The sequence below is a fragment of the Rhinoraja longicauda genome, chromosome 2 (assembly GCF_053455715.1).
Source record: "Rhinoraja longicauda isolate Sanriku21f chromosome 2, sRhiLon1.1, whole genome shotgun sequence".
In the NCBI taxonomy this organism is placed as follows: Eukaryota; Metazoa; Chordata; class Chondrichthyes; order Rajiformes; family Arhynchobatidae; genus Rhinoraja; species Rhinoraja longicauda.
In genome coordinates this window covers 48131640-48159128 of record NC_135954.1, presented here as the reverse complement: position 1 = coordinate 48159128, position 27489 = coordinate 48131640, and the positions used below count along the sequence as shown (strand labels likewise).

The 27489-nt window shown below is 42.5% G+C and overlaps 1 protein-coding gene across 3 annotated transcripts in view; it reads left to right on the top strand.

Annotated features, from left to right (window-relative positions):
• Window positions 1–27489, top strand: part of tns3 (tensin 3) — a 374519-nt gene that overhangs the window by 225777 nt on the left and 121253 nt on the right. For all 3 annotated transcript variants that reach the window (XM_078418541.1, XM_078418534.1, XM_078418548.1), the window contains exons 6-8: window positions 9376–9425; window positions 17751–17922; window positions 24043–24093. In XM_078418541.1, coding sequence (XP_078274667.1) covers window positions 9376–9425; window positions 17751–17922; window positions 24043–24093 — 273 coding nt within the window. The remainder of the gene's footprint in view (window positions 1–9375; window positions 9426–17750; window positions 17923–24042; window positions 24094–27489) is intronic.

The window sequence follows — 27489 nt, the reverse complement described above, 5'->3', positions numbered from 1 at the left end:
TGATGAAAACTGAGCATGTTTTCACATAATCAGTAATGCCAAAGATTATAGAATAAAGAAAATTAAATAATATATTCTATTGGAAATCGGCAATGACTTGGTAACTGGCAATACTCAGCATTGCCCAGCAGGTACAAAAAAATATATAAACAATGTGCAATGGTGGGGATGCCCAGGCACACCCGCAATTCTGCTCCATTGGAGACCTGGCTGTGTGAGTCGACCCCAGATAATGCGCTGCAACTAGCTGGCTTTCAACTACACAGAGCGGACCCTGAAGTGGAGGCAGCGGGGAAATCAAGAGGCGGTGGAATGTCATCATCATGTCATATCATATCATATATATACAGCCGGAAACAGGCCTTTTCGGCCCACCAAGTCCGTGCCGCCCAGCGATCCCCGTACATTAACACTATCCTACACCCACTAGGGACAATTTTTACATTTACCCAGCCAATTAACCTACATACCTGTACGTCTTTGGAGTGTGGGAGGAAACCGAAGATCTCGGAGAAAACCCACGCAGGTCACGGGGAGAACGTACAAACTCCTTACAGTGCAGCACCTGTAGTCAGGATCGAACCTGAGTCTCCGGCGCTGCATTCGCTGTAAAGCAGCAACTCTACCGCTGCGCTACCGTGCCGCCCTCTGTGCTTCTATACTAACCAGGGCTGGTGCAGCGACATCATGGTACCGTCTAACTTCTGTTCTCCTAATCTGGAATCTTTTTTTATAAATTGCAAACCCTTTTATTCTCCGAGGGAATTTACTTTTTATTCTTGCTGGAGTTTACATCCCCCCCCAAGCCTGCGTACGTGAGGCGCTAACGCAACTCGCTGACCAGGTAATGAGAGTAGAGAGTGACTTCTCGGACTCCATGGTCATTGTTTTGGAGGATTTTAACAAGGCTAACCTCAGCCGAGAGCATCTAAAATACAGACATCACGTTACCTGCCCCACCAGAGAGGAGAGAACACGTGATCATTGTTATACTACAATCAAGAACGCATATTGCTCTGTTCCCCGTGCTGATCTGGAACTCTGATCATTGTTTGGTTCACCTTTTTTCCGTCCTACAGGCAGAAACTAAAATCTGCTAAACCTGTGGTCAGAACAATGAAAAAGTGGACAAGCGAGGACATTGAAAACCTACAGTCCTGTTTTGACTGCACTGATTGGAATGTGTTCAGGGAAGTAACCACAAGCCTCGATGAATATACAGACACCGTGACATCATGTGTCAGCTTTTGTGAGGACAGCTGCATTCCCACTCGGACTTGGATCAGGTTCAACAGTGACAAGCCCTGGTTTACACCAGAACTCAGACAGCTCCACCAGTCTAAAGATGAGGCCTACAGGAGCGGGGATACAGACCTCTACAGGCAGGCCAAGTACAAGCTGAGACGAGGAATCAGAGCTGCCAAGGAAAGGTACTCTGAGAAGTTAAGGAGTTCTCAGCTAATGACTCGTCTTCAGTGTGGAAGGGCTTGCAAGAAATCACCAGGTACGAGAGGAAAACCTCCCGCTCCTTGGACAATCATCAGCAGACCAACGACCTGAACCAGCTGTTTGTGTTTTGCACACGATAGAATAATGAAAGTTGAATCAAAGGTTTGCTTGCTTAATTTTGTCATGAGCACAAGCAGCCAAACGGCTTAATAACAATTTGTAGGATCATGGAGAAAAATAATGATAGATAGAAAAGAAGCTAAAACATGGATGCGGAAAGAAAAGATGAGAGTAAGAAAATTAAGCAAATAAGTCATTGCAGATCAGGATTTGAATGTTCCTTTGTGACTTTGTAAAACTTCAAAACATAAATCAAAAGTAGTTTCTTTAATGTAGAATGGAGAGGCAATCACCTTAATAGAAACTTGGCTTCAGTTAGACTAGAACTATGTATTCTCACCTATTAAAATTTCAGAGGAAAGTGGAAAATAGGGAGAGTTGGCCCTATTGAATGCAGACATGACTTCATCCAAGGAAAGAAACATTTTTATTGATGGCAGTTCTCAGACAGATTCTGTCTGGCTAGAAACAGTCTGTTTCTATGCCACGCAATATTAATAAACTGAGGATGGATTCTGCAGGCAATTTGAAGAGGTGGTGAGTAGTTACCAAGTAGTCATTATGGGGTCTTTCATTAGTTTGGTTTAGTTTAGAGATTCAGCGTGGAAACAGGCCCTTCAGCCCATCGAGTCCGTGCTGATCAATTACCACCCAGACACTAGTTCTATCCCACACAATAGGAACAACTCACCAATCGGAATGGCAGGCAGTGACCAGTGGAGTACCGCAAGGTTCGGTGCTGGGACCCCAGCTATTTACGATATACATTAATGACTTAGATGAAGGGATTAAAAGTACCATTAGCAAATTTGCAGATGATACTAAGCTGGGGGGTAGTGTGAATTGTGAGGAAGATGCAATAAGGCTGCAGGGTGACTTGGACAGGTTGTGTGAATGGGCGGATACATGGCAGATGCAGTTTAATGTAGATAAGTGTGAGGTTATTCACTTTGGAAGTAAGAATAGAAAGGCAGATTATTATCTGAATGGTGTCAAGTTAGGAAGAGGGGATGTTCAACGAGATCTGTGTGTCCTAGTGCATCAGTCACTGAAAGGAAGCATGCAGGTACAGCAGGCAGTGAGGAAAGCAAATGGAATGTTGGCCTTCATAACAAGAGGAGTTGAGTATAGGAGCAAATAGGTCCTTCTACAGTTGTACCGGGCCCTGGTGAGACCGCACCTGGAGTACTATGTGCAGTTTTGGTCTCCAAATTTGAGGAAGGATATTCTTGCTATTGAGGGCGTGCAGCGTAGGTTCACTAGGTTAATTCCCGGAATGGCGGGACTGTCGTATGTTGAAAGGCTGGAGCAATTAGGCTTGTATACACTGGAATTTAGAAGGATGAGGGGGGATCTTATTGAAACATATAAGATAATTAGGGGATTGGACACATTAGAGGCAGGAAACATGTTCCCAATGTTGGGGGAGTCCAGAACAAGAGGCCACAGTTTAAGAATAAGGGGTAGGCCATTTAGAACGGAGATGAGGAAGAACTTTTTCAGTCAGAGAGTGGTGAAGGTGTGGAATTCTCTGCCTCAGAAGGCAGTGGAGGCCAGTTCGTTGGATGCTTTCAAGAGAGAGCTGGATAGAGCTCTTAAGGATAGCGGAGTGAGGGGGTATGGGGAGAAGGCAGGAACGGGGTACTGATTGAGAGTGATCAGCCATGATCGCAGTGAATGGCGGTGCTGGCTCGAAGGGCTGAATGGCCTACTCCTGCACCTATTGTCTATTGTCTATTGTCTATACCTGCACGTCTTTGGAATATGGGAGGAAACCAGGGCACCCGGAGAAAACCCATGCAGTCAAGGGAGAATGTGTAAACTCCATACAGATTTAGTTTTTTTTTTAGATTTAGAGATACAGCGTGGAAACAGGCCCTTCGGCCCACCGAGTCCGCGCCGCCCACCGATCCCCGCACATGAACACTATCCTACACACACTAGGGACATTTTTTACATTTACCCAGTCAATTAACCTACTACCTGTAGTCAGGATTGAACCTGGGTCTCTGGCAGCAACTCTACCGCTGTGCCACTGTGCCATGTATCATGGGCCAAGCTGAAGATAAATTTCACAGTGCATTATGTGTTGGGAATCAGAGAGTACTTACAAGGATCCTGCACAACAAAGAAAAACAAATTTTAATTTATCAGCTAATCATAGGATGAAATGGTAAAGAATGTAATGCATATTCTATTGGGCTTAAATTAATCGCCATTTGAAAATGAGGACAAAATGATTGCCATGCCCCAATCACAAGAAGGTGAAAATATCATGATGTCCATCAGGTTTCAACACATATAATTTGTTGATATGAGAGACTGCAGATGCTAGAATCTGGAGCAAAAAAACAAACTGCAAGAGGATCTCGCAACAGAAAGTGCTGAAGGAACTGAATAGGTCAGGCAACATCTGACCTATTCAGATGTTGCCTAACCTGGGATTGGACAGATGATGTTTCAGGTTGGGACCTTTCTTCAGACCGATTCAGCCTTCATAAGTACTTCAGAAATTATCTTCCTCTCTGGGAGTTCTGTGAGACTCTCTCTCACTGCTCCCCCTCTCTGATTCCTGGTGTTCAACCATGGTCTGACCGAGACTTGTTATTGCAGCCCCATGTTTATCTTCAGAACTTGCCTGCACTGCCGTCTTGTCCCACATAGCTACGAGGTCTGTTTCGAGGCCTCCAATTCGACCCCAACCAGATGAATCAGTCTGAAGGTGGGTCCCGACCCAAAACGTCGCCTCTCCATTCTCTCCACAGATGCCGTCTGCCCTGCTCAGTTCCTCTAGCACTTTGTGATTTGCGCAAGATTCCAGCCTCTGCCGTTCCTTACGACTCCAGTTTACTATTGGAGAAACTCGGAGGGTCGGGCAGTGTCTGTGCAGGTAAAGGGGTGGTCAATATTTCACGTCAAGGCATTGCATCAGGACTGACTGACTGACTGGGTAGGCCGCTGGGCCTTTAAGGAGTGGAGTTTTTGTATGGGAGTGCACAAATCATGTGGGCTCAATCCAAAATCACCTTTATCTGAGGAAATTAACTATTACAAGGTCTACTGACCATGTCTGCCATACTGGATTTCCCTTCTCATTTAGGAACCTCATTTGTAAACAGTTATATCTTTTAGCAGTGAATTGAACAAATAGAAGGATGTTGCTGAAGTTAGAAAGAGGAGGATTAAAGGTGTTTAGGACAACAGTAGACTTCACAGCCTTATTCAGTGTTGTGGGGGCTAAGATGCCAGGATTCGATTGTTGGCCTCTGAGGCGAAGGAATTTAGTGTCTGCCACCAAGAAGAAGTAGAACCACCCGATGCATTCAGCTGCTGCTCTCTAAACTTAACTTAAGCGCGGAAACATGTCCTTCAGCCCACTGAGTCCGCGTCGACCAGCGATCCCCGCACACTAACACCATACTACGCACACTAGGATAAAATGTACAATTTTACCAAACAAATTAGCCTACAAACCTGTACGTCTTTGGAGTGTGGGAGGAAACCGGAGCACCTGGAGAAAACCCACACAGGTCATGGGGAGAACGTACAGTAAAAACTCCATGCAGACAGCACCTGTAGTCAGGATTGAACCCGGATCTCTGGCGTTGGAAGGCAGCAACTCTACTGCTGCGCCACCATGTAGGAAGTTTCTATACACACTTGCCCCCTCCCTTGCTGCCACCCTATGCTCCGCCCTGGTCACCACCTTGTCCTTCACGTCACCAACCCAAGGACAGACAGCTTATCTGCTGTGCGCTAGTCCTTCAATCAGACAGACCTTGAACAGAGCACACAATCTCCCATACAGCACATGTTCAACTCGGGGGGGGGCTAATTAAATGTACAGTCAAAAAGTGTTCTCCCACAGAATCTTAAAGCACAAAGAACTTCCTGAGTGGAGATATCCTGATTCTGGATTTTGATTTTTAAATCCCTGCAGTGAATAGGACCATGTCACACAAACACGAAGGAAAGGAGTTGTTAACAGATGTAGAACACACATTCAATTTCATGCTGTTCTGTGGCAATGTTTAAAAAAAAGATCTCAGCCTAGATCAGCCTAGACCTGGATGCGTGCCTGGATTGGACATGGTTGGTGCCACTGCTAAATTCATTACAGTTAGTCAATTTACACAATTGGGAAAGGAATGCAGCACATGCAACTTAATCCCTCGCTATGTTCTGAATTTAACACCTCATGACACCTCATTGACTTGCATTTGTCAGAATGGAGCCACATGAACACAGCGTTCCATTTGCGGCAGTGCTAAATTCCTGATTGCTCTTGAGTTAAGTTTCTGCCATACATAATTTACGAGCTGCCAGAGGAGGTAGTTGAGGCAAGTACCATCGCACCATTTTAAAAACATTTGGATAGGTACATGGATAGGATACGTTAAGAGTGATATGGGCCAAATGCAGGCAGGTGGGACTGGTGGAGATGGGACATGTTGGTCGGTGGGGGCAAGTTGGGCCAAAGGCTGTCAACCATTTGCACTTCGGTGCCATAGATGCTGATTGGGACATGTACTCCACCACGCTTCCTGAAGTCGATAACTAGGTCCTTGGTCTTGCTTACTGTGAGGCAATAAATGATTTAATTTACTCTTCATAGTTTAAATGACCACGGTGGAATAGTATTTTAAAGTTTAGAGAAGAAAGAAATTATGAGTTTTAAAAAGGAGTGGGTAAGTCAATTATATTTCTTCACTGTTCTGCGCCTGCCCCAATTAAGAATAGCGACAGTGAGGCAGATCATATGATGAAGACAGACCATGTGATCAACCATTAGTCATCACGGATTACTGCAGCGTAATAAGGAGAGGAGAGCATGTTTAGCTTTGGGACTTGGTCTTCTATAATGACTCTGAAGGTGAATGGGAGAATGCAAAGATTCACCATGTCCTCCGGAAATTTTAGGTATATGGCGGTGAATATAGGTGGTTACCTGGCTCAGCCATGGAATTTGGGTGTATAATGTCTGAACAGCTATCGTTATCAGGTGGAAGGAGAAATAGAAAATGTATTGTAACATTGATGTGCTTTTTATCTGGCTGATATTAGCTATGTTATAAACAAATGCATTGTCTGAAAGAACATAAAGGGCAAGCTGCAAAACGGTCCATTGATGTAATCATCTGCTGTTCACTTTGGCTATGAAGCTTTCTTGCAAAATAAAGAGTTGATTCATCCTTTACTTTGTGTTATGTACATGAAAGACACAGCACAGCAGAACATTGTTTACAGATTAAGACTGAATAAATGGTAAAATTCACAACAAGATCAACATCAGTTGGATAACTATTCATTGGTGCAGGTGGGCCAACTTACAACATTTCCACCTGGGTGTTAACTTTATGGAACAGATCTGCAACTCTGTGCTCCATTGATTCAAATCTCTCTCTTACCTAGTTCCTTCACAACCCTAATATCTGTTCAACATGAAACTGCTTAAAACGTATTTCTTTGGCCAAGCTTCCAGTTACCTGTCCTCCTACCTTTTTGTGTGATCCTCCAATAAACAATACTGAACATTTCACCCTTTAATAGGCACAAACAGATGGAATTTTGAGTTGTTCCAGAACGCGTCTCGACATATTTCATCAAAATCATTGAATATCAATTTGGCATGTTTAACTATTCAGGCAGGAACTTCTTTGTTAAATCCTAATTTGTTAGAGGAAATGAAACTCTGTAGTGAAATTAAATATGGTGCACGGCACAAGCTGGTGAAAATATTTTTCTGATGTTCATCCCTCTTCTGAAGTCATTGCCAGATTACAAGTTGTGAAACAGTGATTTTGAAAAGATAGTATTCTATTTCTTCTTTAAAAAGATTGAGGGGAAATCTAACAGGAAATAAGACGGAGCTTGTATGTTGTTCCCATTGTGCAGGGTTTGTTGGCTTGGTGCGCAGAGTTTTGCCCCACAAGATATCTGCCCTGAATTGCTTTTCTGGAATATTGAATGAGTGCTTTCAGAAGTTCCTATTTCAGATGGATAGCAATTTATTGTGTGTATTCACTTGGTATCTCTGAAAGCAAAAATAATAATTCTGTGGACACGCTTTTCACATTTATAGTCATAAAGTCAACAGACCCTTCGGTCAACTCACCTTTGATGACCAAGTTGCTCGTCTAAGCAAGTCCCATTAGCCTGCGTTTGATCCACATCCCTCATGCACCTGTCTAAATGTCTTCAAAAGTTTTTATTGTACCTGCCTCAACCACTTCATGAGGCATCTTGTATTACCCGTACCACGTAACACCCTCTGTGTGAGGAAGGTTGCTCCTCAGGTTCCTATTAAATCTTTCACCTCTCACCTAAAACCTATGTTTTCAAATTCCTGATTCCCCAACGCTCAAAAAAAAGACTGTGCATCCACCCAATTTCTGCGGCTCATGATTTTATACAGCCCTATGAGATCACCCCTCAACCTCCTGCACTGCGGAAACAAATTCCTAGCTTACCCAACTTTCCGTATAACTCAGTCTCTCGAATTCTGGCAACATTAGTGCAAATCTTCTCGGCACTCTTTCCAGCTTCATGGTATCTTTCCTACAGCTGGGTGATCTAAACTGTTCACAGGCTCCCAAGTGCGGCTTCTTCAATGTTTTGTACAACTGTAATATTGCATTCATATTTCTTTATCAATTCCCTGACTGATGAAGGCCTGTGTGCCATGAGCCTCCTTCACTAACTACTCTTGATGGTTGTTTCTTGAATCTCCTCTTTTCTGCTCCGTAGTCTCTCTTGAAACTATCTTCCATTTCTTTCCCCTCCCCCATTTCCAGACTTATTCCTGGTCTCCATTTCAATTTTATTTCACTGTGATCCCATACTCCCTTGTCTACCTTTTCTGATAGGAACAGTCACATCTGGAGCTAATAATCTGCCCACCCTCCCCCTACATATACGGCTTTAAATCTTTCCTCATTACCTTTTGCAATGTTGCTCATGAGCCTTTGTTCCTGCTGAGTTGAAAGGTAGTTTGCTTCTACTACATCAGTCTTTTAATTACGACTGCTGGATTGCTCCTTTTCTACATGCTCTTGCTATTTATAATCCCAAATTGGCTGAGCAAATCCCCTCTGTCTTTCCAAAATCAGACATCGTCCAGAGTACATTGTTTTCATCGTGCAGTCTTCTGCTTTGTTGGATTCCTTGTGCATTTGACTTTCAAAGTGCTTCTATTTCTGTAAAGCTGACAACTTAACCTAGAGAGTAATTGAGTTTTTTTCAATCAGTCTACAATGCAGGCGTTACCATGCTGATGGTAATAAAATCAAAAAGTCAAAGGTAATCTTCAATAAAAACATAATATGTTGGAGACTCTCAGCAACAACTGTGGAAAAAATAATTGTTGATTTTTCGGGTCTGGGACCTCTCAATGAATCTTAGAAAGTTGTTTTGTAATCTCTGATGGATGGACTGCTTGCAAGTTATTGTCAACATTTTAATTTTTTTCTTGTCTCTTTTATATAAATGATAATCAGCTACATCATTTTAAATTATAATACTTTCAATATTAGGCATTTTTAGAACAGCTCAGATTCGATGCCTTTTGAGTCAATTGTCAGAGTATTGTGCAGAGTGAACGTAATTTAAAAAAAGGTATCACAAAATGCTGGAGTAACTGGAGTAATTTAAAAAAAAGTGCACTCAGCAATTCAACCAGCATCTATGGAGTCAGAAACAGAATTAACGTTTCAGGTCAATGACCTTTCCTCAGTCATATTGGATGTGTTTAACTTTTTCTTTTTTTTAACTGCCAGAAACTAAATTGTTTTCTTTTAATAATTTCAGGGGTCAAATAATTTTCTGAAGAACTCCTCTTTCAGTCATAACTCATCTCAGTAAGTATGAATAGAATGCTTTCTCATCAATTACCAAAGCAAGAAGACATTAACGTGGTGATGCAGTAGTTAATATAACAAACTATTTATGTTGAGGTTTAGACTAACAATCCTGAGACCAGAGTTCAAATTTCACTGTGGCAATTGTAAAATCTAAATTCAGTTAGCAATCTAGAATTTTTTTTTAAATGACCACAAAACTGCCGGATTTATATAAAAATCATCTTGTTCACTAATGACCAGAAGAAGAAATCTACCATTCTTACCCAAGTGCAAGGCCAGAACCACAATAATGTGGTCCTATGTTCTCCACAATAGCCTTGAAATCTATTCAGGGATGGGCAATAAATGCTGATCCTGCCATCAAAGCCCCCAAAAAATACAAGGGGTAAATATTATTCAATTTTATTTGGGAGGATGGTATTCTATTATTTAGGACATAGGTAGCGCAGTGGAAGAGTTGTTGCCTTGCAGCACCAGAGGCCTGAGTTCGATCCTGACTACGGGTGCTGTCCGTATGGAGTTTGTACGTTCTCCCCTTGACCTGCGTGAGTTTTCTCCTGGTGATCTGGTTTCCTCTCACACTCCAAAAACATACAGGTTGGCCGGTTAATTGGCTTGGTAAAATTGTAAATTATCCCTAGTGTGTAGGATAGTGTTACTGTGCGGGGATTGCTGGTCGCCACGGACTCGGTGGACCAAAGGGCCTGTTTCCGCGCTGTATCTGTCAACTAAACTAAACAAAAGAAAATTATGTTAATTACCCAAGTAGGAGGACACAACATATAATTGGGGGTAATGCAGTCTCTGAAGATTGCACATTCTCTCTGAGATTTAGTGGGTCCCCCCCCCTCCCCAGGCTGCTCCAGTTTCCTTCCACATCCTAAAAACATGTGGTTTGGGAGTTCAATTGACCACTGTAAATTGTGCCTATTGTGCAGGTGACTAGTGAAATCTGGGGAAAGCTGAAGGGAATGGGTAGAGAATCAGTTCCTGGGGAAACAATAGACAATAGGTGCAGGAGTAGGCCATTCAGCCCTTCGAGCCAGCACCACCATTCAATGTGATCATGGCTGATCATTCTCAATCAGTACCCCGTTCCTGCCTTCTCCCTGTAACCCCTAACTCCGCTATCCTTAAGGGCTCTATCTAGCTCTCTCTTGAATGCATTCAGAGAATTGGCCTCCACTGCCTTCTGAGGCAGAGAATTCCACAGATTTACAACTCTCTGACTGAAAAAGTTTTTCCTCATCTCCGTTCCAAATGACCTACCCCTTATTCTTAAACTGTGGCCCCTGGTTCTGGACTCCCCCAACATTGGGAACATGTTTCCTGCCTCTAACGTGTCCAACCCCTTAATAATCTTATATGTTTCAATAAGATCCCCTCTCATCCTTCTAAATTCCAGTGTATACAAGCCTAGTCACTCCAGTCTTTCAACATACGACAGTCCCGCCATTTCGGGAATTAACCTAGTAAACCTACGCTGCACGCTCTCAATAGCAAGAATATCCTTCCTCAAATCTGGAGACCAAAACTGCACACAGTTCTCCAGGTGCGGTCTCACTAGGGCCCTGTACAACTGCAGAAGGACCTCTTTGCTCCTATACTCAACTCCTCTTGTTATGAAGGCCAACATTCCATTGGCTTTCTTCACTGCCTGCTGTACCTGCATGCTTCCTTTCAGTGACTGATGCACGAGGACACCCAGATCTCGTTGTATGTCCCCTTTTCCTAACTTGACACCATTCAGATAATAATATGCCTTACTATTCTTACCACCAAAGTGGATAACCTCACACTTATCCACATTAAACTGCATCTGCCATGCATTTGCCCACTCACACAACCTGTCCAAGTCACCCTACAACCTCATAGCATCTTCCTCACAGTTCACACTGCCACCCAGCTTTGTATCATCTGCAAATTTGCTAATGGTAGTTTTTATCCCTTCATCCAAGTCATTAATGTATATTGTAAATAGCTGCGGTCCCAGCACCGAGCCTTGCGGTACCCCACTAGTCACTGCTTGCCATTCTGGGACTTATGCCTCCCATAAAAGGGACCCATTTATCCCCACTCTTTGCTTTCTGTCTGCCAACCAATTTTCTATCCATGTCAGTACCCTCCCCCTAATACCATGTGCTCTAATTTTGCGCACTAATCGCCTATGTGGGACCTTGTCAAAGGCTTTCTGAATGTCAAGGTACAGTACATCCACCGGCTCTCCCCTGTCAATTTTCCTAGTTACATCCTCAAAAAATTCCAGAAGATTAGTCAAGCATGATTTCCCCTTTGTAAATCCATGCTGACTCGGAACGATCCTGTTACTGCTATCCAAATGCTCCGTAATTTCGTCTTTTATAATTGACTCCAGCATCTTCCCCACCACTGATGTCAGACTAAGTGCTCTATAATTTCCCGTTTTCTCTCTCCCTCCTTTCTTAAAAAGTGGGATAACATTAGCTACCCTCCAATCCACAGAAACTGATCCTGAATCTATAGAACATTGGAAAATGATCACCAATGCGTCCACGATTTCTCGAGCCATCTCCTTAAGTACTCTGGGATGCAGACCATCAGGCCCTGGCGATTTATCAGCCTTCAGTCCCATCAGTATACCCAACACCATTTCCTGCCTAATGTGAATTTCCTTCAGTTCCTCCGTCACCCTAGGATCTCTGGCCACTAGAACATCTGGGAGATTGTTTGTATCTTCCTTAGTGAAGACAGATCCAAAGTACCGGTTCAACTCGTCTGCCATTTCCTTGTTCCCCATAATAGATTCCCCTGCTTCTGTCTTCAAGGGACCCACATTTGCCTTGACTATTTTTCTCCTCTTCACATACCTAAAGAAGCTTTTACTATCCTCCTTTATATTATTGGCTAGCTTACCCTCGTACCTCATCTTTTCTCCCCGTATTGCCTTTTTAGTTATCTTCTGTTGCTCTTTAAAAGAGTCCCAATCCTCTGGCTTCCCACTCTTCTTTGCTATGTTATACTTAGATTTTTAGATTTAGATTTAGAGATACAGCGCAGAAACAGGCCCTTCGGCCCACCAGGTCCGCGCCCCCCAGCGATCCCCGCACATTAACACTATCCTACACCAACTAGGGACAATTTTTACATTTGCCCAGCCAATTAACCTACATACCTGTACGTCTTTGGAGTATGGGAGGAAACCGAAGATCTCGGAGAAAACCCACGCAGGTCACGGGGAGAACGTACAAACTCCGTACAGACGGTGCCCGTAGTCAGGATCGAACCTGAGTCTCCGGCGCTGCATTCGCTGTAAGGCAGCAACTCTACCGCTGCGCCACCGTGCCGCCCTTCTCTTTTATTTTTATGCTGTCCTTGACTTCCCTTGTCAGCCACGGGTGCCTCTTACTCCCCTTAGAATCTTTCCTCCTCTTTGGGATAAACTGATCTTACAACTTCTGCATTATTCCCAGGAATACCTGCCATTGCTGTTCCACCGTCTTCCCTGCTAGGGCCTCCTTCCAGTCAATTCTGGCCAGCTCCTGCCTCATGCCTCTGTAATCCCGTTTGCTATACTCTAATACTGACACTTCCGATTTTCCCTTCTCCCTCTCAATTTGTAGAGTAAAACATTATTATATTATGATCACTGCCTCTTATTGGCTCTTTTACCTTGAGTTCCCTGATCAGATCAAGGTTCATTACACAACACTAAGTCCAGAATTGCCTTCTCCCTGGTAGGCTCCAGTACAAGCTGTTCTAAGAATCCATCCCGGAGGCACTCCACAAACTCCCTTTCCTGGGGTCCAGTACCAACCTGATTTTCCCAGTCTACCTGCATGTTGAAATCTCCCATAACCACCATAGCATTACATTTGCGACATGCCAATTTTAGCTCTTGATTTAACTTCCAACCTATGTCGAGGCTACTGTTCGGGGGCATGTAGATAACTCCCATTAGGGTCTTTTTCCCTTACAATTCCTCATTTCTATCCATACTGATTCTACATCTCCTGATTCTGTCACCCCTTGCAAGGGAGTGAATATCATTCCTTACCAACAGAGCGACCCCACCCCCTCTGCCCACCTGTCTGTCTTACTTTGCGCATTTAAATACAACACTTTAACTTCGGTATTCACCTCCCCTCTCACACTGGTTACCATTGGCCCTGACCTTACTTTCTTATCCCATCTAGAACTTTCCTTCCCATTTATTCGAGAGTCCTTTGCAATTTCTCCTGTATTCGCTTCCCCTTTAACTCCATCTTCATATTCCCAATTTGTCAACCCCTCCCCCCCACTACTTAGTTTAAACCCTCTCACGTGTAGCACTAGCAAACCTGCCTGCCAGAATGTTGGTCCTCCTGCTGTTAAGGTGTAACCCGTCCCTTTTGTACAGGTCACCCCTACCCCAGAAGAGATCCCAGTGGTCTAGAAATCTAAATCCCTGCTCTTTGCACCAGCCCCTCAGCCATACAGAGAATGGGATGTTCAGTGGGCCAACAGAAATGTAATGGGCCGAAATGGCCTCCTATGTCATGAGGAACAATGTTTTGTTAATTTGTTCACAGTGGACTTATTGATTGGATTTTTAGTTTTGCTCTTGGAGAAAAATAATTTAAGACAAATGAAATGTCAGGTAGACTTGCATTGGGATGATGCCAAGGATGTGAAACTGTAGGTATGAGAAGAAATCGGAAATACTTGGTGTGTTTATATAAGCAGCAACAGTTAACAGTAGGTTTAATAAAAGTTTTAAGATGCTCTAAATGTATAGACTGATTCAAGAAAAAACACTTGCTCTTTTATGGTTCCACCGAAGAGGGTTCATCAATAAGTGAGTGAGTGCCTTTACAATCATTGAACACAGAAAATTGCTGTGTTGCGGAATGTTTGGCTCTTGCAGTGTCAGAATCAGAGGCCATTGCCTTAAGGGAACCGTGGAACATACATCACGGAGAGGAATTCAATCTGCCCTTGCCTTGCTGCATCTTTGTTAGAGCTATCCACTCAGTCGCCACCTCTTACTCTTACCTTAACCTCGCCATTTATTCTCAGTTTTGCAAATGCATGTTCATTTAAAAGTTACAGATTAATCTGCTTCTGCCACTCTCATGCCCAATTTGTGTTAGATTATAAGAGGCCGCTGGTTCTTCTGCAAACTACCTTAAATCTTTCTCCTCTGTTTAGCATTAAAACATGGGACTGTGGAAAATGAGTAGAAAGAGGACATGAGTCCATATGTGTGGAGATCATATCAGCTAACCCAGAGGATGCATTGATCATGTCAGCAAATTGTGCAGATGTCTCCTTGAAAACTTGTTTTCAAGAGGCCATAACTGGAAGCTGTTGGGAGTATTGCAAACCGGAAAGTATAAGGCAAAAAGCAAAATCATTTTCAGTCACAAATTTCAGTCAAATGAGTGGGAGATCTGAATATTTAAATGGATAATCTGAGTACATCTGAAGAATTGTTGTATCATGCTTTTGAGTCTGAGGTAAAACAAGAAGGAGCGAGTATGCTGATTATTTAACCCAGTCACTTTGATTTTAATTACCCTCCATTGCTGACTCCCTTTATGATTTTTTTTCAAAATCCCACATGAACCTGGATCCCAGTTTTAAGACTCAACGCACTGTCAAGCAGGTAGATGAAGTGAAACACAGTGATCAAGGAACTCAACGGGTTAGGCAACATCTGTGGAGGAAATGGACAAACGACACTTTGGATTGAGACCCTTCTTGAGACTGATAGTAGTCGTGGGGAGAAAGGTGAAAAGGAGAGGTGGAGAGCAAGTGATAAGGTGGATACAGGTGAGGGGTGGTTTTGATCGGAAGATAGATGCAGTAAGTGACAAAGGCTAAAGGTAAATGGAGTAGTAAGTCCACTATAGTGTGACTGGCAGATCAGGCGCACCAGGTTGGCTTCCTGCTTTTAGGTCTCATGTACCTTCATGCTCTAAGGCGAACAATCCTGGGGAATATTGGATAAATATTTGAAGGAGGAATGTGGTAAGTGATGTGGAGAGTGAAGGGCAGCGAGTTCAAGTTTTGATTGCCCTTGCCAATACCAACAGTTTGAACTGGACCTCGAACTACTTTAGTTCTTTATTTGAAATGCTAATGGAAGGAATATATGCTATGAATGCCTCATCAGATAGTTTCAGTGTCCACCAGCTACTTCTTCCAGTTAGTGAAAATGGGGAAGTTAGGACCCATTGGGAGAGTACGTCTTTGAATTCTGCACGGAAGTAATAGATTCCTTCCTCTAACTTAAGCCAGTAATAGGAATCAATGAGTGGACTGTTCTAGGATTCGGTAGTGGGGGCAGCGCTGTTTTTAATTTACATCAATGCCTTGGTTTCAGAAATGTGATATAGTTTGGTTAGATTTCTGAATGAAACTGAAACCAAGAGAGGGGATGTGGATTGGAGTGGCAGCTCAGAAATTACAATATGTATGCAGGTAGGATAATGGCAAATGGCAATCAACCAAGGGTGGTCTGAAAATACTGCGGATGAAATTGAAATGGGCAACATATCTATTTGTAAATTGTGGTGAAATAGTTCCCCAAGAAAGCAAAACCAAAATTGCTAAAAATACTCGTATTACATCAGGTATCTGCGTGGAGAGAAAAATAGATGACCTTTCACGTCCCGGAACATTAACCCTGTTGCTTTCTCCGTGGGTGCTGACTGACCTTTTGAGTATTTCTAGCATTTTATACTTTTATTCTGGATTTCTAGTATCTGTACCTTGTTTTGCTTTTAACTCTGGAGGACACCAGGGCGAAAAGTTTAAAGTGAAATTCAACTTTGGAGAGACAAAAAAGGGGCAACAGTAAATTTAACCGCCTCGTATGTCCTCCACACACCCCTCCTGGTAATAGCAAAAAGATAGAAGTTAACTAATTGCTGGCATGTGTACCGCCGTCAAAGTTACAAATCAGATTGCCACAAATAGTCGGGATCTGAATTAGATAATTGAGCCCTTTGGGCTGACTGGTGAGTCAATGCTCAGCATGTGTAGCTGGTTCAGTGTATCAGTCAGGAAAGCCAAGGGAAGATTCAAGTTTTTTTGCAATCATGACTTGTTATTCAAGTCATAGAGAGTTCTGCTTGAACCATATGGTAGCCTCATCAGACCACACCTTGATCACTGAGTTAAACATAAAACCAAAAGCATTGAAGTGTCAGAGACATCCAAAAGAAAACCAAGGGACGGAGAGAAGCACAAGAACAAAGAATTAATCACGGAAGCAGAACGAGGCTGTTAAGCCCCTCGAGTCCTGACATTTGGATCATGTCTGATTTGAACCATATGATGGAGGAAACAATGCGGAGTTAAGATAATAACTTGGGAGTGGTGGCTGGACTGGATGACAAATGAAAGCATCAATGATTCAATTGCAGACATTCTGATGCCATCCCTGTATCATTTCCACTCACTGTCTTGTTATCTGCACTCATTCAGCTGTGCAATCAACCTCTTTCAACCAATGTAAGGATCTGTTCTTTCTGCTCTCCAGATCCCAGAGATTATTCAATGTTTTGCTGCTTGTGTAGCTAGGAGAGATTTTTTGGTGTGTTGTGATGTTGGAAAGTTTAAAAACCACTGGATTCCAAATCTTCCATTTAATATTGGATTATTGCTATGATGTGTGTAGATTTTATTTTCTTTCATCACACTTTGTCATCAGCAAGTCTTAATGTGTGCAGCAGAGCATTATTGTTAAGGCGCGCCATAATATTTTATGTTTTTGCTCATAATGCTTCCTTAATTTCTAAATTGTTATCTATATACTGAAACTCTCGTTTGTTTATTTGTTTGTTCCTGAACTACAGCCATAACGGTACACGATAGTGCGTCAATTTTAGGCCCACCTTACTCACTGTCGTTCCTTTGGTGCTAATGGAAGAAGTTTCATTGAAATCGGTGTTATATTTTTAAAGTTATTCACATTTTAAAGTTTAAATCTATCTCCTAGGGAGGGAGGGGGAGGGAGGGGGGTAGAGGGAGAGAGGGGGAGGTGGGAGGATAAGGGGGGTTGAGGGGGATGGAAGGTGGGGGGGAGGGATGGGGAAGGGGAGGAGAAGGGGGGGAAGGGGGGAGGGGAGGGGGAGGGGAGGGGGAGGGTGGGGGGGAATGGGGATGGGAGGGGGAGAGAGAGTGCTGCACCAATGCAGGAGAGGTTTGGACCCAACGGGTCCACTTGGTCTAGTTAATATATAAAGCCAGTTCACTTTTCTCCCTCTTTTGGTTCACTAAATACCTTGCATTGAAGTCGGAGATTAAATAGATTTTAATTTGTTTTTAAACTTTCATTCTTTGTCTTTCTGTGTGCAGGAGTGTGGAATCAGGTCACATAATGGAGGAAGGTTATGAGCTTGATCTGACTTACATTACGGAGCGCATCATCGCAGTATCTTTTCCTGCTGGCTGTTCAGAAGAAACCTACTTCCATAATCTACAGGATGTAACACGGATGCTGAAATCCAAACATGGAGACAATTATTTGGTGAGAGTCAAGAATTTGCGTTGAGTTGACAAAATGCTTCAGTGTGACTGAGAAGAAAAGATTACCAGAAATCCTGCCTGTACTTCCTTCTGGGTTCTGCTAATCTTCCACCAACATAGTTCCAGTCAAACCCAAGAATGGCAGGGAAATTCCCCACATCTCTGAATGTTGCCTTTGCCTTTTGGTGTTCTAGGATCCTGGAGTACTCCATTATTTGTTTGTCTTTTGTATTTGACCGAACAAAAAAAATATGGAGTGGTTGTTAAAGCAAGGTCAAGCCGTTGATGAGTTTTTGCTGAAGGTTTTTGGTAGCAGGGAAGATTGGACGGATTGGAGAAACGTGCAGCTAGTGAGGAAAGTTGTGGAGTGAAGAAAGCTGAATATGTTGAGACCAATAGAACAACAGGGCGACCACAGTGTTAGAGTTGCTGACTTACAGCGCTTGCGGCACCGGAGACCCGTGTTCGATCCCGGCTACGGGTGCTGTCTGTACAGAGTTTGTACGTTCTCCCCGTGACCGCGTGGGTTTTCTCAGAGCATTTCGGTTTCCTCCCACACTCCAAAGACCTAAAGGTTTGTAGGTTAATTGGCTTGGTGTATGTGTAAATTCTCTCTCGTGTGTATAGGAAAGTGTTAATGTGCGGAGATCGCTGGTCGGTGCGGACTCGGTGGGCCGAAGGCCCTGTTTCCGTGCTGTATCTCTAAACTAATCTAAACTAAACGCTGATCTTCAAATACAAATTACAAAATGAATTCTGTTTTTGGGAATATGGAAGGTATGTTAATTATAGTCATCAAGCAGGTTGAGACTGATTCAGGAACAAGTACTAATGATAGTAGAAGCACCACCTGAAAAGGATGTTTTCATAGCAGGTCATATCGCCACAGCATGGTGAAATATGTTATCCATTGAGAAGAATGTTACGCACGAGTCAAAAATAAAATGACTAAGCCTTGATAGCAGGAAATAGAAAAGTCTGCAAAATGCTTTAGAATTTTAATGCACTAGTTCACTTCCTGTGGTGTTGCTCATATCTTGGGGAATGCTGTCACTGACTTCCTCATTTTTGGTTTTGTATTGCGGTTTTTGCCTTGTTGTGATTTCCAGGTATCTCTCCGGAGTTTCTTTTCCCCACTATTTCTCCAGCTGGGAAGTAGAGAATGGTGGTAGCGATTGGTTTATATTTGTCACGAGTACCGAAATACGGTGAAAAACCGTGTTTGTCTGCTATACAGTCACATTATGCTATCCAAGAGTACGGCCATACACAGGTATAGCAGGTACTGCAAAGTGAAAAGCACCAGAGTGTAGAATTTAGTGTTACAGCATTATAGCGTTACAGCTACAGAGAAAGTGCAGAAATAAGAAAGCCCAAGGTTTGCAATGAAGTAGATTAGGAGTTTGGGACTACACATTAGCTTATGGGAGGACCATTCTGTCGTCTTGCAAAAGACCTTGTCGAGCTTTCAAAATTTGATATGAGTAGGTTGTTTGCTGGCAAGCAGAGGTCCGGAGATCGGATGCAATAGTGAGAGTTGAAGGTCCGAATGTTCCTGTTAGAATGAAGGGCAGGGCAGGAAGGAGTGAGGGAACCTGGATAAAGAGAGAAATTGGTCAGGAAGAAGACAGGGGCATGGCTGGTATCTGTTGCTGTGTTCAATGGTATTCAAGGAGGAGTATTGGCGATTGGGGAGCATATTTAAGAAGAAAATCAGGAGGGCAAAAAGGGGCATGAGATAGCTCTGGCAGATAATATTAAGAAGAACCAAAAGAGATTTTATGAGTATATATTAAGGAGAAAAGGATAACGAAAGAGAGAATGGGACTCCTCAGAAACAAAAGTGGTCATCCATGTGTGGAGCCACACGAGACGGGCAAGGTCCTCAACGAGTATTACTCCTCGTTTTTACCGTGGAAAAAAGGCATGAAAACTAGGAAACTTGGAAATGTTAATGGAGATATCTTGAGGACAGTCCATGTTACAGGTGAGGAGGTGGTGTATATTCTAAGGCAGATAAAACTCCTAGGCCTGATCATATATATCCGAGGACACTGTAGGAAGCTAGTGATGAAATTGTAGGAGTTCTGACTGAGACATATGAATAATCATTAGACACAGGTGAGGTGCTGGAAGACTGGAAGGTGGCTAGCCCCTATTCAAGAAGGGTTGCAAAGGAAAACTTGGGAATTAGACCAGATATCCTAATATCTGGTAGGAAAGTTACTGAAGAGAATTCTGAGCAATAAGATATACATGCATTTGGAAAAACAGATTGATTAGGGATAGTCAATGTGGTTTTGTATGTGGGAGATTATGTTGTCTTATCTTTTTCAGATCTTGCTTAATCATCTCATTTATGGTGTCTTATTGAAGCTCTTCTGAAAGACCAAATCCATTACATCAGCTGCTTCACTCATGGCTGCGTTTGCACCCTAGTCCAGATTCCCCCTGTCCTTCTTTAAGAGTTTTAAGCCGCTTTCTATTTTTGTAATATGGTTATCATGCATCCTCAAAATAATTTACACTGCTGCTGTTTATACTGGTTTTCTGTAAAATAGTTGCTCCAAAAACATAATTTTCATATTATGACTATTGGCTCTCTGAAATGCTCTTATTAATTTCTCAATTTTGTGTTGAGATTTCCTTAAGATTTTCCATGCTAAGTAGTGTATGGTTTCATATTTTCTCTTTTTCTCCTTCCTTAAATTTGGAGTATTGCATGCAGTTCTGGTCTCCTCATTGCAGGAAAGATGTGGAGGCTTTGGAGAGGCTGCAGGGGAGGTTTACCAGAATACTTCCTGGATTAAAGGGTTTCGGCTGCAGGGAGAGGTTGGAGAGACGGGGTTATCTTCTCTGGAACATCAGAGGTTGAGGGGAGACGATAGAAGTATATAAAATTATGAGAGGCGTAGATAGCATAGACAGTCAGAACCTTTTTCCCAGAGAGGAAATGTCCAACACTAGAAGGCAGAGATATAAGGTGAGAAGGGGAAAGTTTAATGGAGATTTGCTGAACAAGTTTTTTTTAAACGCATTGTTAGGGGTGATGGTGGAGGCAAATATGATAGTGACGTTTAAGAGGCTTTTAGATGGGCACACGGAAGTGCAGGGAATGGAGAGATATGGGCCATGTAAAGGCAGATGAGATTAGTTTTACTTGGCATCATGTTCATCACAAATATTGTGGGGCAAATGTTCCTGTGCTGTCCAGTTCTATCTTCTAAATAATGGGGTTCCAGTTCATGCTTACCTTTCGTATCATCAAATGAGCCACTTTTACAAAGATAGACTGGCTGACCTTTCTCCTCTCCCTAGTCCAGGAGAAATCCATGCAAAATGCAATGCTTCAAATCTTAACATGAGGCAGAATAATAAACATGGCACAAATTAGAAATTGAATACGAGCTATACATTGTCAGGATTAGTGACACACCAGATCAGACTATATCCGTTTGGGCATTTGTTGAGCCCCCCAAATCATTTTAGGATAAATATTCATTTTAGGGATGACTTTGGTGTGCAGTCAGCTAACTGATGTCTGTACTATGTATGGTAGACTTCCATAACTTCATGGCCTAATGGTTCCAAACTTTGATATACATCGTTAGCAAAGATGAAACTGAACCGCTGCAGGATAGTCTGGGTAACACATACGTAATGACACCATAATTTGTCACAATTCTAATGTAAATATTTAAAATATCTGTAAATGTTTGAGATCACCCATCAGACAGTTTGGGATTATATAAACATCAGTTTAAAAATTAAGTTCAAAATTATAAATTATTTCATTGAATATTGAAACCTTGCACACGGTTACGGTAATAAACATGAGTTATTACAATAAAGTATTTCCAGCTAACATTAGCAAGTCTATCCATTTATGATTTGAAAGTATTTTATTGTGATCGCATCCATGGGGCATTTATATATTTGGGTAATGTCCATTTCATCATATATTATTACTAGAAAAATAGTAGCAAGGTTATTGAATCAGTTCAATTTTATTTAGAAAATTAACAAGGTCTAAAATCCCATGATTAGCACAGTGGACCCAGTGTTCTCCCAAGCAAATCCAGTGCTGCTTATTCCTTCTATAATTGGCATCCTGTTTAGAGAGACAGATTTCAAAAAGGGCACTAATTGAATGCAGATGTCAAAAATAAGCCTTGCATCTTTAGCTGAAATCCAAATTAAAGTATACAATGTTTGGATCTATGCATTTTGCTGGCTTGTTCAGACTCAAAGATTTCACAGCTATGAATTATTAAAGGTCTTAAAAATTAATAATAGCCCCTGTATGTCATGAAAATAACAGCTTCAGGAAACCACAGTGGCCGGGTATTTCCAAGCAGTGGCAAGCTGCCCTCACTTGTTGCTCCCCTGCCGCCTGGGTGCACACTGGGGGTGGAACTTCCAGTTGCTGCTCCTTGACCAAAGCCAGCTCCCAGTGGTCAGCAAGGCTCTTTGCTGTGCAGGGCGTAATCACCCTAAATAGCAAGCTGTTCCCTTTATATAGGCTTCGAATGCCCTTGGGCTTCCAGGCCGTTTAATGGTTTTTATCTCTTTTTAAGAAACCCGGTATTTGACTTGGAGATAATGCAGTAAAGGTTCACTAGATTGATATCAGGTATGAAGGTGCTATCTCACAGGGTTAGACTAATCAGACCGGACCTAAACTTTCTGAATTTTAGAACTTACTAGACCAAGTGGACCCGTTGGGCCCAAACCTCTCCTGCATTGGTGCAGCACTCTCGCCTACCCCCTCCCCTCCCCCTCCACTTCCCCTTCCCCCTCAACCCCCCTTATCCACCCTCCTCCCCCCTCCCTTCCTCCCCCCTGCCTCCCTCCCTCAAGCAGCCCCCAACTGCGCATGCGCTGGTTTTTAAAACCTTTAAAACGTGAATAACTTTAAAAATATAACACCAATTTCAATAGAACTACCATTTTTACCATTAAAGTGACGGCGGTGAGTAAGGTGGGCCTAAAATTGCCGCGCTACCGTGTACCGTTTTGGCTGAAGTTCAGTCATAAACAAGATAACAAAGGAGAGTCTTAGAATATAGATGTCAGAATCTTTTTCCCACGGTGGATATGTCCAAGACAAGAGGGCATAGCTATGATGTGAGAGGGGGAAAGTTTAATGGAGACGTGTGGGCAAGTTTTTTTACACAGAGAATGGTGTAGGCCTAGAACACATTGCCAGGGGTGGTGGTGGAGGTTGACACGATAGTGGCATTTAAGAGGCTTTGAGATAGGCACATGGAAGTACATGGATTAGAGGGATATGGATCATGTACAGGCATATGAGACCAATTTAACTTGGCATCTAGTTTGGCCCAAATATTGTGGGCCAAAGGGCATGTTCCTGAATGTCAGTGGAGAGCAAAAGGTTGAGTGAATGGATAAAATAAGAAGAATAGCAGTCGAGAGAAGCTTTAAATGGAAGAGACAGAATTGTTATCTGAAAAACGGAATAATCTGTCTGTATTTCCTCATCTTGAATATAAGGGAGCAGAAATAGCTTAGAAACTGCAGGAATGTTTGGATTTTCATGGCAGAGCCTAACAGCAAACAAGTTGCAGTTGGGTGAGAAAGGGAATGTGTTTGAGAAGGGAAAAATTAGTTTTTTTCTCATGGTAAACTGTTAGTTGAGAATCCTGCTGAGAGCGTACTCTAAATAATGAATTTGAAAGATGGAATTGGGTCACAGTGAACTTTGGACTTCTGTCCTGTTTTTTACCCATCTCACTTAGCAGAACAAATAGATGTTGTATGGGAGGTTATTGGAAAGAAAAGGTTGAAACTGTTTGAGAATTCAAAAGCAGTCAGATAATCTGCCAGTGTTCGTTACTTCTGGTAAAAATAATACTGAAAGTTAAACCAGAGGTTTCAAGGTTGTGAACAGTACAATCATTAGATTTAGAATTTTTTTTAACGTAAGATGCAAAAAAGGTAATGGTTTTCAGAGTAAACGGGATTGATGAATGTTGCTGTTGATCTTTCTGCCAAATTACCACATTGTTTTATACTCTTCACATCTGAGCCCTTAGACAGTATGGTTTACGTGCTCTTTATTTCCCTTCATTATTCAATTAATTAATTTTCTTTTTTACAGGTGTTTAATCTTTCTGAAAGGAGGTATGACCTGTCCAAACTGAACTCCAAGGTATCTTTTACATTTTGCTGCTTTTTGTAAAAAATTACATTGTTTTGTTTCCCTCTGTATTTCTGATTATTCCCCCTTGCATTTCATCTGCCGAGGTTTCCATCTGCAGCTATTCTCATCACTTGGACAATTTTGCAAAAGAAAAATACATGGCATGGGCATTCGCGCTAACTCAAGTTCAGCATTGAGGCTTTCCTTTAGTAAAGCCTACTAAATATTCTTCCTGAGTTAGGGGCACCAACTGGGAGTGAAGTACATTGTGAATAACCCAAATGGTTCTGGATAATAAGTATGAAAATAAAAGGTAGACACAAAAAGCTGGAGTAACTCAGCAGGACAGGCAGCACTTCTGGAGAGAAGGAATGAGTGACGATTTGGGTCGAGACCCCTTATTCAGACCTGAAGTTTGAAGAAGTCTGAAGAAGGGTCTCGACCCGGAACATCACCCATCAATCAATAGTCCCCAATCGTCAATAGTCGTTTATTTGTCACATACACATAAATGTGTAGTGAAATGAAACATTACCCGCAGTTGAATAATAAGACCAATAAGAATAATCAATAAAAATGCAATAACACATACAATCACAAACTAACACCAAACAAAAAGAAACATCCATCACAGTGAGTCTCCTCCAGTCCCCTCCTCACTGTGATGGAAGGTCTTTCTCTCTTCCCCTGCCGTCTTGTCCCGCGGTCAGGCTGTTGGAGTTGCCACGTCGGGGCGGTCGGGGCTCCCGACATTAAAGCCCCCGCTGGGCGGTGAAAATCCCGCGGCCTATTCCAGGCCGCGCCGGACGGTGAAAGGTCCGCGGCGGTCCGACCCAAGCCCCGCGATTCGGGACGGGCGAACACTCTGCCGCTGCCGGAGCTCCCGATGTCGGCCCCCATCCAGGGGCCTGCGGGCTTCCGACGTCCACGCGGCCCGCGCCGGAGCCTCCGGAGACGAGTCGCAGCCGTCCCCGCAGCATCCGAAGGCAGCCAGCGCCGCAGGTGGTGAGTCCGGGCCACGGGCTCTGCGAACCAGAGCCCCAGGTGGTCCCAGGTGCATGGCCGCTGGTAGGCCGCAACGGGAATGGAGACACGACACAGAAACAAAGGTCGCGTCTCCGTTCGGGAGAGAGAATTTTACAGTTCCCGTTCCCTCCCACCCCCCCCCACACACATAACATACAAACCCTACACCATATTAAAACTACAATTCAGACAAAAACAACAAAAAACACAAAAGACAGACGGACTGCAGGCAAGCCGCAGCTGCGACGGCAGCGCTGGCTCCTCCATTCCTTCTCTTCAAAGATGCTGCCTGTCCCGCTGAGTTACTCCAGCTTTTTGTGTCTACCTTCTATTTAAACCAGTATCTGCAGTTCTTTCCCAAACAAGTATGAAAATAACATCAGTAAAGAAAATTGTGTCGCCCATCATAAAATGTTTAATAAATACATGGTCGTCATTGATTAGGAGATGTTTAGCCCGTCTTGATATTAAAATGGGCAATAATGATTGCTTGTTTTTGCACAATTAATTAAAATTTTGAAAGGCTACTTTTCCTATGCCCTGTTCATAATGGGTTGCAAAATCATGGAAAAGGGATACCAATCTTTCACTCCCATTTTGCTCCTGTTGATTTTTTGAGGAATGAATTGTGTTTTAAATCTCATGCAAATTAATTCCAGAGGGCTTTAGACTCGATCGCTTGTCATGATGGTTGAAAAGCTCTTTTTCAGATGTCATCAGTTTCAACAGATGTACCACAGGTTGATAAATTGTGTTTTTTATATTTGATTTTGAACAATGAATGATTTTTCAGCTTGAGGGCTTGTTACCGGATGCTAACTATACTTCACACTTCGGAGAGGACTTGTTCAATTTTGGACACCTTCCTAAATTCTTCACATTATGATTAATTTGCTGCTAGGCACATGGTTTAAAAAAAAATGTGCCAAAGATTCTTATCACAAAACCATCCGATGAAAATTCAGTCCTACACAATGGACAAATCACTGCTCAAAAATTTGAGATACGGAATAAAATTCGCCCTCATGAAATTTATGTGATAAAAAGGAAATAAATCAGCACAACATTTTATTATGTTTTTCAACTCTCGTTTCTGCACACGGGCGCAGATGATGCAGCTTTGTGTTAAATAAAATTGTGATACAGACTATTTTCTAGGAATGCAACCCCCTCCATAACATGATGGTCGCCATTATAAGGGTTCCTTATTGCCACTTGGGATCATGTTGTTAGCTGAGCCGTGTCACAATGTAAATCAAATCGTCTGATGAAGGGTCATAATCTAAAATGTAATTTATCCGTGTTCTCCAGAGATGCTGCCTAACAGCTGAGTTAATCCAGCACCTTGTGTCCTTTTTTTGTAAGTTCTTCTGCAGTTCCTTGTGCCTACAATATAAATCATGGTGGACTGTGCCTGTAAAGCAACGTGCAGGTTTTAGAATGTGAATAGCAAATTGGAAGCTTAACATTCTATCATAATGTACATGGATCGTATTTTCCCAATTCCCCTCATTTTATGGGCATATGCATAAGTACATCTATCTTTTGTATCCCTGATGCCCAGTTAGACTGCAGAGGATATTTGGGAACAGCAGGTTTTGCATGGCGGCCTCCATCCTCTAAGGTCCCCGTAAACAGTAAAGGGTGTTGCGAGTCGATGGTATTGATGTTTTCCAAGATAGGTGAAAAGCTACGTGTGCAAGGTATCACTTCAACTCTGAATCCAGCATTTTTTTCATTAAGTTTTAAACCATGCAGTTTTGAGAAATTTGGAAAGGTTTGACATGGATCAGCAGATGACATCTTCTGAAAAATCAGTCTCACCTGCGGTAATTATTTTGGTTGTGATTGATGGCGAATATGAATTTAGTCACGGATAAAGTCAGTTTACTAGCTTCACTCTCACCGTTGGAAGAAATGATAAATGATAACACATGAAGAGTGAATACCATGTCGTCATAAGAGTACAAGAAACCTAGGAGCCACAAAAGGTTTCAAATTCCAGGAATGCCCGTATATTTTGATTGACCTCAACTTCCCATTCCTGTTTCCTCACATGTCATTCTGTTTCTTTCTTTCTCCCCAAACACATCTTGTTATCATTTATTCTATTTGCTTTAATGATCTTTCATGGTAACACATTCCAGATGTTGGCTAGCCCTAGTGTGAAATAACTGTGCATGAATTCCTTATTTGTGGCAAACTTTCTTTTGTTAATGATGCCCCAAATTTTTTTAACCCTTCATTCCTGTGAGAATTTTGCTGCATAAATTTGCCGATTCTTTATGTTTTATATCAGTCTCCTCTCTTTCTTTCCTCTTTTCCTGTGAGTTACAACCCAACTTCATCAACCTTTCATCACGAATTTAATAGTCCCCT